General features: G+C 42.1%; 1 protein-coding gene across 2 annotated transcripts; it reads right to left on the reverse strand.

The window, feature by feature from the left end:
- Positions 1-1,631: 1,631 nt before the first annotated feature.
- Positions 1,632-7,697, reverse strand: pold4 (DNA polymerase delta 4, accessory subunit). 2 transcript variants are annotated; one of them, XM_062995342.1, is made up of 5 exons: positions 7,603-7,697; positions 5,644-5,747; positions 5,465-5,554; positions 4,669-4,780; positions 1,632-1,803 (listed from the first exon to the last, which is right to left on the reverse strand). In XM_062995342.1, the coding sequence occupies exons 2-5, from the start codon at positions 5,741-5,743 to the stop codon at positions 1,779-1,781; spliced, it is 327 nt and encodes a 108-aa protein (XP_062851412.1). In that variant the 5' UTR covers positions 5,744-5,747; positions 7,603-7,697; the 3' UTR covers positions 1,632-1,778. The 2 variants fall into 2 exon arrangements, with proteins under 2 accessions (XP_062851412.1, XP_062851411.1); XM_062995341.1 differs by having other exon boundaries at positions 5,465-5,557.
- Positions 7,698-11,333: the final 3,636 nt, after the last annotated feature.

Consider the following 11,333-nt stretch of genomic DNA (forward strand, 5'->3'; position numbering starts at 1 on the left):
CAGTAATCCATGTCCTTTGTTGACATGTCTTCAGCAAACTGTTTGCGGGCTTTCTTGTGTAGAGACTTCAGAAGAGGCTTCCTTCTGGGGTGACAGCCATGCAGACCAATTTGATGTAGTGTGCGGCGTATGGTCTGAGCACTGACAGGCTGACCCCCCACCTTTTCAATCTCTGCAGCAATGCTGACAGCACTCCTGCGCCTATCTTTCAAAGACAGCAGTTGGATGTGACACTGAGCACGTGCACTCAGCTTCTTTGGCCGACCAACGCGAGGTCTGTTCTGAGTGGACCCTGCTCTTTTAAAACGCTGGATGATCTTGGCCACTGTGCTGCAGCTCAGTTTCAGGGTGTTGGCAATCTTCTTGTAGCCTTGGCCATCTTCATGTAGCGCAACAATTCGTCTTTTAAGATCCTCAGAGAGTTCTTTGCCATGAGGTGCCATGTTGGAACTTTCAGTGACCAGTATGAGAGAGTGTGAGAGCTGTACTACTAAATTGAACACACCTGCTCCCTATGCACACCTGAGACCTAGTAACACTAACAAATCACATGACATTTTGGAGGGAAAATGACAAGGAGTGCTCAATTTGGACATTTAGGGGTGTAGTCTCTTAGGGGTGTACTCACTTTTGTTGCCGGTGGTTTAGACATTAATGGCTGTATATTGAGTTATTTTGAGGGAAGAATAAATTTACACTGTTATATAAGCTGCACACAGACTACTTTTCATTGTGTCAAAGTGTCATTTTGTCAGTGTTGTCCCATGAAAAGATATACTTAAATATCTGCAGAAATGTGAGGGGTGTACTCACTTTTGTGATACACTGTATTTACTGATACTGTAACCACCACAACAGTCATGCCAATAAAGCTCTTTGAATTGAATTGATATGACGAGATAAAAGCGACACATGCTGTACGAACAACGATTAACGTGAACAAAATTTAACGTGATGTACTGTACTAAAACAACGACCTTAGAGTTTCAGTGGTAGAAAAAACTGATGAGCAGTAATAAATATAGAAACGTTCTTTTGGTACATAAATCCACATTAACCTTGTTTTTTGCAATAATCGTATTTTAGACTCTCCTGGAGAAGTTGATTGAGCTGATTGAGCTGTAAAACACACGTTTTAAAGTGGATTTGATGGTTGTTTCACACAAATGGATATTCGTGCCGTACGGTTACCCACACCGCTCAAAAGCTGCATCTGAAAGTTTTACATTACAGTTAGAAATTCATTCGGCTTGTTCTGTATGTCCTGATTTGTTCATCTGAATGCTCACATTTGGTTATTTTGTTGTTTGCTGTGTCAAAAAATAAATAACAGCGTATTTATATGCATATATTATTGTTTAAAACAATGTCATAAGGGACTGTTGGCCCTCGGGCACTTTCAAATTATTAAATGTGGCCCTCCTTGAAAAGGTTTGGACACCACTGCTCTAGATGAAACCCACACAGATCATGTTAAACTCCACACAAACACAAACCAAAGGTAGGGATTGAACCTGAGTTCCTAAAGCTAAGCAATACTAACAATACCTGTGCTATGCTGTGCCACTGTTCTGCTCATTTGTGTGTTTTTATGCAAAGTGTATAAAACTTGGAAATGACTTTGAAACAGGTTATGACAAAAGTTTTGTTTAATTAAACAGCACTTATAAAACTGTAGTGTAAAAATGAACTTGAAGGTAGCATTAACAAACAAACATCCATTATAATCATTCCCACTCTTCTTTTCTCAAGCTGTATCTCTCGTCACTCACGTCTCTTCACAATGCGTAATCACGCCAGAGGCTGAAACCGGGACAGAACGAAGAACAAAAGGTCAAACATACATTTTAGAGATAGAGAACATGTTTTGTAATATACAACCCTAAATCAGAAAAAGTTGGGACAGTATGAAAAATGCAAATACAATAAAAACACAGAGTTTCTTACATTTGTGTTGACTTTTATTTGATGTCAGACAGGATGAACCTGAGATATTTCATCTTTTATCTGTTTAACTTCATTTTATTTATTAATAAACATCCATTCCTGCATTTCAGGCCTGCAACACATTCCAAAAAAAGGGGAAATTTGAGTCTTTGATGAGCAAAGATAACCACAAGTATTGTGGTCAGGTGAATCCACATTCCAGGTCTTTCTGTGGAAAAGTCTGTCATGGCATGGGTCTGTGTCAGTGCCAGGGTCTGTCATGGTATGAGGGTGTGTCAGTACCAGGGTCTGTCATGGTATGGGGGTGTATCAGTACCAGGGTCTGTCATGGTATGGGGGTGTGTCAGTACCAGGGTCTGTCATGGTATGGGGTGTGTCAGTACCAGGGTCTGTCATGGTATGGGTCTGTGTCAGTGCCAGGGTGTGTCATGGTATGGGGGTGTGTCAGTACCAGGGTCTGTCATGGTATGGGGGCGTGTCAGTACCAGGGTCTGTCATGGTATGGGGGCGTGTCAGTACCAGGGTCTGTCATGGTATGGGGTGTGTCAGTACCAGGGTCTGTCATGGTATGGGGGCGTGTCCGTACCAGGGTGTGTCATGGTATGGCGGTGTGTCAGTACCAGGGTCTGTCATGGTATGGGGGCGTGTCCGTACCAGGGTGTGTCATGGTATGGCGGTGTGTCAGTACCAGGGTCTGTCATGGTATGGGGGCGTGTCAGTACCAGGGTGTGTCATGGTATGGGGCGTGTCATTGCCAGGGTCTGTCATGGTATGGGGGCGTGTCAGTACCAGGGTGTGTCATGGTATGGGGTGTGTCAGTACCAGGGTCTGTTATGGTATGGGGCGTGTCAGTGCCAGGGTCTGTCATGGTATGGGGGCGTGTCAGTACCAGGGTCTGTTATGGTATGGGGCGTGTCAGTGCCAGGGTCTGTCATGGTATGGGGGTGTGTCAGTACCAGGGTGTGTCATGGTATGGGGTGTGTCAGTACCAGGGTCTGTTATGGTATGGGGCGTGTCAGTGCCAGGGTCTGTCATGGTATGGGGGCGTGTCAGTACCAGGGTCTGTTATGGTATGGGGTGTGTCAGTGCCAGGGTGTGTCATGGTATGGGGGTGTGTCAGTACCAGGGTGTGTCATGGTATGGGGTGTGTCAGTACCAGGGTCTGTTATGGTATGGGGCGTGTCAGTGCCAGGGTCTGTCATGGTATGGGGGCGTGTCAGTACCAGGGTGTGTCATGGTATGGGGGCGTGTCAGTACCAGGGTCTGTCATGGTATGGGGGTGTGTCAGTACCAGGGTCTGTCATGGTATGGGGGTGTGTCAGTACCAGGGTCTGTAATGGTATGGGGGTGTGTCAGTACCAGGGTGTGTCATGGTATGGGGTGTGTCAGTACCAGGGTCTGTTATGGTATGGGGCGTGTCAGTGCCAGGGTCTGTCATGGTATGGGGGCGTGTCAGTACCAGGGTGTGTCATGGTATGGGGGTGTGTCAGTACCAGGGTGTGTCATGGTATGGGGGCGTGTCAGTACCAGGGTCTGTCATGGTATGGGGGTGTGTCAGTACCAGGGTCTGTAATGGTATGGGGGTGTGTCAGTACCAGGGTGTGTCATGGTATGGGGTGTGTCAGTACCAGGGTCTGTTATGGTATGGGGGTGTGTCAGTACCAGGGTCTGTAATGGTATGGGGGTGTGTCAGTACCAGGGTGTGTCATGGTATGGGGTGTGTCAGTACCAGGGTCTGTTATGGTATAGGGGTGTGTCAGTACCAGGGTGTGTCATGGTATGGGGTGTGTCAGTACCAGGGTGTGTCATGGTATGGGGGTGTGTCAGTGCCAGGGTCTGTCATGGTATGGGGGTGTGTCAGTACCAGGGTGTGTCATGGTATGGGGGCGTGTCAGTACCAGGGTCTGTCATGGTATGGGGGTGTGTCAGTACCAGGGTGTGTCATGGTATGGGGGCGTGTCAGTGCCAGGGTCTGTCATGGTATGGGGGCGTGTCAGTACCAGGGTCTGTCATGGTATGGGGTGTGTCAGTACCAGGGTCTGTCATGGTATGGGGGGGTGTCAGTGCCAGGGTCTGTCATGGTATGGGGGTGTGTCAGTACCCTTTGTAAAGGTCATTTACACTCTATGGTGCAGCATTAATACAGAAAAGTACATTGAGATCTTAGAGCAACATGTGCTGCCTTCAAGACGTCGTCTTTTCCAGGGACGTCCAGCATTTTTCAACAAGACGATGCAAACCCACCTGCTGCACACATTACAAAGGCGTGGCTGTAGAAGAAGAGAATACGGGTACTGGACCGACCTGCCTGCAGTCCTGACCTGTCCCCAATACAGAACGTGTGGAGGATTTTGAAACGACGACGACCCCCCGTACTGCTGCACATCTTAAGACGTGTTTACAGGAAGAACGAGACAAAATAAAAGCTGAAACACTAAATCACTCGGTCTCCTCGGTGCCAAAACCTCTTTTAACATTACAGAGTGGTAAATGCTTTACTGTCCCAACTTTTTTTGGAATGTCTTGCAGGCCTGAAATGCAGGAATGGATGTTTATTAGCATAAAATCCTAAAAGATGCCTAGTTGACTAACAATTTCGGCAGGAGGCAAAAGAAACTGCATCTCATGTAAAATATATAATTGATTTTATACACCTGATAGCAATAGGTGTAGCATCTTGTGGTAAACGTTTGGATGAATGTATTTTTTGGTGAACAGTACCATTGTATGTAGTCTGGGTCTGTGCTCTCCTTTAGCAAAATGCTTTTGATCTCCTGTGGGGGGTCCAGCCCATGTAGAGCCGCCCTCTCCCACCTCTGCAATCGATTTATACCTGCAAACATACCGGTGAGAAGTATTACAGTAAATAAACAACAAACAGAATAAAAAGTCACAGTTTTTGCATACTAGACATACAGTTTAACATACATAAATTTTAAACGACAAACTGCTTTAACCTCCCCCATATGCACTTTATTACACATATACATACTTACACATACTGTACATACATCAACCATGGTATATACCATGTGCCTCTCATACCTTATCTGCAATCAGTGCACATCATATGCACTTTAACTTTACATGCTCAGTTCTTTTAGCTGTACATACTACATACATGCATCTCGGTACAAGACTGTATATTGTATATGTACCATCTCCATTACACATCCTTTTCCTGAAAGTTTGACTGTGTGCTGTCTATTTTATGTTTCTATTGTATGTTAATATATAATATATATAACATATAATAACATGTTTTTCTTAATTCATTTTATTTGATCTAATCTATTCAGATACCTGCACCAAGCAATCCCAAGATATGTCTAGACTCAAGTCTGAATGTCTAAATCCATCTCCTTACCATTTGCCACTTATAATAAAATAAATAACACATAGGCATAATACACATCCACATACTGATGTTGCAATTTATTGAACTGTATGTACATTTCGATGACCTGCTTGTCTGTATTATGAAAACATTAACACCAGCTTGTGACTGGCTCAGTACCTGTGCATGGTCCAAACTGCCAGTCCAAGTCAAACTTCTTAAGCTCCTGCAAATCGGTTTCTCTTTCACTCAGACCAGGAGGCTCTGGATCTGCTACGAGGTAATAACAGATCTATAACAGCACTAATAAGAGTAATCATTGTGAAGATTTTCATTTGAACATGCACAAACATTCTTACCTGCTGCAGGGGGTGACGGAGACTTTTTGTCCCTTCTGTCTCTCTTTGCTCTTTTTACGGCCTTGAATGTGTCAGTGATAAGGCCACGCTTGGCAGTCATCTCTCTATAAGAGAATGAAAAGTGCCATTAAACATAGCTATTACATCTTAGATTAAAAACACATATGTGTAAAAAAAAACACTTAACTTGTTTACAGTGTTTATATTTTCATAGAAAATATCAGGGGCATAATATAGTTTATGTCAGAACACATCGGCACACACAAGCATTACAGTATTTGTGACCTTATCGTCCACGCCAAACCATAATACCAACAATGCATTGCAAAAAAATATTTATTTTACTTATCTCTCTCTGCAGAACAAACGATCCCTGCTGGCCGCGTAGACAAATCCACTCATTCACCCAGATTCATTTATTTTTCCTACTTGCTTTTATGTTTGCTTTGTAAATATAATTACATTACATTACTGTTGGTCAAGGCCTAGGACTGACTAGGTTTTGTTAGTTAACAGGTATGCTGGTGTAATCCCCATAGAACGTTTATTAAATTGTGCATCCTCTTGGTGTATTTAGGTCAAAGGTTTATGGACAACCTGCATTTGCCATTCCCCACCTTGTTACAGCCTCTACTACTCAGCTACGTAACCTTGGTGTTATATTTGACTCTTCACTCTCATTTGATACCCACATTAAATCAGTTACAAAAACAGCATTCCATTTAAAAAACATTGCCAGGCTGCGTCCCTGCCTTTCCTACTCTGCAGCTGAGACACTAATTCACGCGATTATTACATCTAGACTGGACTGCTGTAATTCAGTTCTGTCTGGGCTTCCTGCCTGTAGCCTAAAGAGGCTGCAGTATGTCCAGAATTCAGCAGCCAGGGTTCTTACATGCACCAGATCCACTGAGCATATCACCCCTACACTGAAACGACTGCATTGGCTCCCGGGTCATTTCCGCATCCAATGCAAAATCCTTTTGCTGGTATTTAAATCTCTTCACGGCCTGGCTCCCCTCTATCTCTCTGATCGATTGGTTAGGCACTTCCCTTCACGTTCCCTTCGGTCTTCAGAATCCCATCTCCTTTCTGTCCCCTCCTCTAGGTTGTGTACTGTTGGTGACCGAGCTTTTAGCGTTGCAGGGCCAAAACTGTGGAACTCCCCACCACTGCACCTTCGGTCGTGCTCGTCATTTACCTCCTTCAAAAAGCATCTTTTTATTGCTGCTTTTCCTGACAACTAATATTAATTTACTTATGTTTTGTTTTATTGATTTTGTTTTATGGTTTCTATTAAATTGATTGTTTTTGGTTATTTTTATTTATTTATGTATTACTATGTTGATTAATTTCCATGTTGCTTTAGGCCTCTATCTGTACAGTGTCCTTGGGTTTCTTGGAAGGCACTTATAAATAAAATTTTATTATTATTATTATTATTATTATTAAAGGTTTATGTATTTCAAATACTCTTCCTATTCATGAATTCATGGTCTTAAAGTATTTAATATGATTGGCAATAAAAGGCAATCATGAGCTAAATCAGGATTTTAATACAAGACACAATATTATAGCATAAATCTTTATATTTCATGTAGATTTACCTGTAAATATTTATGTAAATCTTACATTTGCAGTGTTCGAACTGCTTATTTTCAGTCCTTTGTGAAGCAACACTATTTTCAAGAGGCTTTAATTATTTACGATGGATATAAAAACATGTTTTTTGTGTGCAAAACGTATAAAAGTGAATAGAATAGATGTAAACAGTGTATTGCAGTGTGATGCTTTATTGTTGATGCTTTTTCTGTGTTATTTACTGCCAGTGTGTGTGTGTGTGTGTGTGTGCAGGACATGTATTCTATCAACAGAGGACTTTTGTTGTAGATGGTAGATTATATTTCTTTATTTAATAATAAAATAAGCTTAATAATGTAAAATAAATGTTGTACTGACCTGCAGATCTGAATCAGACACTAAATAGATCCGACTGACAATGTTGATCGTCTGATTCTCGATCAGGATCGGTTTAAAAAACACGGAAGGGCGGGGCTACGTGACTGCGTCATCACGCACATTTTACATAAGCCCGTCTGTGCGCCTCTAGGCTGCTCGATTCCTTTAATCTGGAATCAAATCAGGACTCGAAAGAATCGATACCAGGAGTCGATTCCACACACATTGTTTGTTTGTTTGTTTATTAGTATTTTAACGTCATGTTTTACACTTTGGTTACATTCATGACTGAAACGGTAGTTACTCATTACACAAGGTTTATCAGTTCACACAAGGTTATATCAAACACGTCTTTGGACTGTGGGAGGAAACCGGAGCACCCGGAGGAAACCCACACGGACACGGGGAGAACATGCAAACTCCACACAGAAAGGACCCGAACCGTCCCACCTGGGGATCGAACCCAGGACCTTCTTGCTGTGAGGCGACAGTGTTACCCACTTAGCCACCGTGCCGCCCCCCACACACACTGTAACCGTGAAGTCAAGTCAACTTTATTTATATAGCGCTTTTTACAATAGACATTGTCTCAAAGCAACTTTACAGAATCCAGGACCGACAGACCAAAACCCCTGTTGAGCAAGCCGAGGGCGACACTGGCAAGGAAAAACTCCCTTAAAATTACAGGAAGAAACCTTGAGAGGAACCAGACTCAGTAGGGACCTCCATCTGTCTTGGGTGGCCTGGAGGATCATTTGAATAAATAGGAATACCAAGAACCCCCGAGCTCTGCGCGTTTGTCTATATTCTGGGTGGGCAGCTCCGGTCCCAGAGTCCAGAAGCTGGATGCAGCCAGAAGCCAACACGCAGCGCCAGCAAATCTGACAAAACACACGAGCACCAGACCGCCCAGACCCCAGATCTCCAGGACCGGAGCCACACACCCCTAGTCTGGAAGAACTAACCAAAGGTCACACCCAGGTCTGTGAGTTTGGCATATTCTTTCCCAATGTTTATATGGTTTCTCTAGGGAAACTTCACAAATTAATTTAGGTGCACGGCACCACCAAGCACTTAAAGATACAGGTAAATTAATTAATACAATTATTTATAATAAACAAACAAATACATAAATGCACTTGTAAAATAATAATAAAAATCTTTGTTTAAAAGAAATTGTGTTTTATATGATACCCTGATTAGGCAGAGAAGCTGGAAACCTGGTGCAGGACAAACTGTCTCTCTGTAACTGTGTATGTGACAAACATTGTAATCGTGTCCCACACAGGACCAGGGTCACACCCAGGTCTATGAGTTTGGCATATTCTTTCCTACCATGCACTTGAAGATTTAACTTTTAACTTCATGTTTTACACACTTTGGTTGCATTCATGACAGAAACAGTAGTTACTCATTACACAAGATTCATCAGTTCACAAGTCATGGACAATTTTGTATCTCCAGTTAACCTGACTACATGTCTTTGGACTATGTGTGGAAACCAGAGCTCGTGAAGGAAACCCACACAAACTCCACACAGAAAGGACCGGGACCACTCCACCTTGGGATCGAACCCAGGACCTTCTTGCTGTGAGGCAACAGTGCTACCCACCGAGCCACCCCTTAAGATAAACAAATAAATAAAATAATTTATAATAAACAAATATATAAATAAATAGACTATATTATGAAATTAATACTAAAAATACCTGTGGTAGACAGTGGTAGCCTAGTGGGTAGAGCTTTGGGCTATCAACCGGAAGATTGGCGGTTCAAATCCAGGCTCTGCTATGCAGTCACTGTTGGGCCCTTGAGCAAGGCCCTTAACCCTGTCTGCTCCAGGGGCGCTGTACAATGGCTGACCCTGCGCTCTGACCCCGGCTTCCAAACAAGCTGGGATATGCGAAGAATGAATTTTATTGTAAGGTACATCTGTATATGTATATATGACAAATAAAGTATATCTTCTTCTTAAAAAAATATTGTCTTTTTATATGGTAACTTGATCAGGCGGAGAAGCTAGTAACCTGTCTCTTTAAAACTGTGTATAGTGACAAATGATAAAAGATAAATGACTTTAGTAAATATGCATAATATATAAAGTATAATATATAAAGTAAAATGTAAATTATTTATTTTATTCTGTACTGTGCGGCCCCCACCACCCGTAAATACTTCATGTAAAAATAGTCATCTATTTAGGACACAGGTCTTTACATTATTATGCTTGGCAATTCATTCATTCATTTGGCTAAGTGAGGAGTGATGGGTGAAAATCCTGCCAAATGTGCTAAGGCCAACCCTAGGACCAGCTCCTCAACACTGTGGCTGCTTGAATTCTATATTTATAGCCAGTCATTCTGTCCACATCCTGTCCAATGTAACTGTATCAAATATAAATATAAAGACATTTTAATTAAGTAATAATTTATTCTTTGTTGTAGGAACAAAGAGCGTTTGATGAGTTTGTTGAAGAAAGCCCTGACCTCAACTCTAATGAACATCTAAATATAAATTGCAATTAACTGGAACATCAATTATGTGGTTGGTTTTCCCGTTCAAATGCTCACAAATACTCTAAATGGCCACAAATTCTGACAGAAGGGAGTGGAAATTATTATAGCCACAATAGGCGACAACGTTTTAGACTGGGATGTCCAACAAGCTCATGGTCAGGTGTCCACTTACGTTTTGCTATACAGTGTTTATAACATTTACTTATAAAGCTTTTACCCCTCCGCTATAAAAACACTTAACTCTCAAAACTTTGCATCCTAGAAAATAATGTGCAATTTATAGGGACTGTGCAATAGCCTTCTTCTCTTTATTTTTCTATAAAGATCTTTAAAACCACACGTGTGTATATGTTTATCTGTTAATACATGTGTATATACAGTATATGTGTGTGTGTGTACATACATGTACCGTCAAGGAGATGCTCAAAAATTTCCTTGTGCACTGTGCAATGACAATAAAGGTGTACTATTCTATTCTATTCTATTCTATTATGCACAAAAAGTGCAAGTTATGCTCCAGTATCATTCTACTTCATGTATATAAAATGTACTGTACATTTTTATATGAAAAAGTGGTAGGAAAGTTGTTTGTTTTAGTGTTTTTCGTAAGGGCTCACATTTACCTAGTGGTAACCCAGTGGTAGCCAAGTGGGTAGAGCTTTGGGCTATCAACTGAAAGATTAAGAGTTCGAATCCCAGCTCTGCCATGCAGCCACTGTTGGGCCCTTGAGCAAGGTCCTTAACCCTCTCTGCTCTAGGCCTTATATACTATGTATATACTATAGATTGAAACCTTTGGGCTATAGTACCACCTTTCAAAATTATTTAAAGACAAATACAAGTCCATCTCAGACCAAGACATCATGACCCATACCAACCAAGACCATGAAAAAACATGAGGAAGGTGGATTTGCTGCTCTAAATGACCCTGAATGTGAGTGAATGGGTTTGTTTGTTTGTTTATTAGGATTTTAATGTCATGTTTTACACTTTGGTTACATTCATGACAGGAACGGTAGTTACTCATTACACAAGATTCATCAGTTCACAAGGTTATATCGAACACAGTCATGGACAATTTAGTGTCTCCAGTTCACCTCACTTGCACGTCTTTGGACCGTGGGAGGAAACCGGAGCACCTGGAGGAAACCCATGCGGACACGGGGAGAACATGCAAACTCCACACAGAAAGGACCCGGACCGCCCCACCCGGGG

The sequence above is a fragment of the Trichomycterus rosablanca genome, chromosome 5, assembly GCF_030014385.1.
Source record: "Trichomycterus rosablanca isolate fTriRos1 chromosome 5, fTriRos1.hap1, whole genome shotgun sequence".
NCBI lineage: Eukaryota > Metazoa > Chordata > Actinopteri > Siluriformes > Trichomycteridae > Trichomycterus > Trichomycterus rosablanca.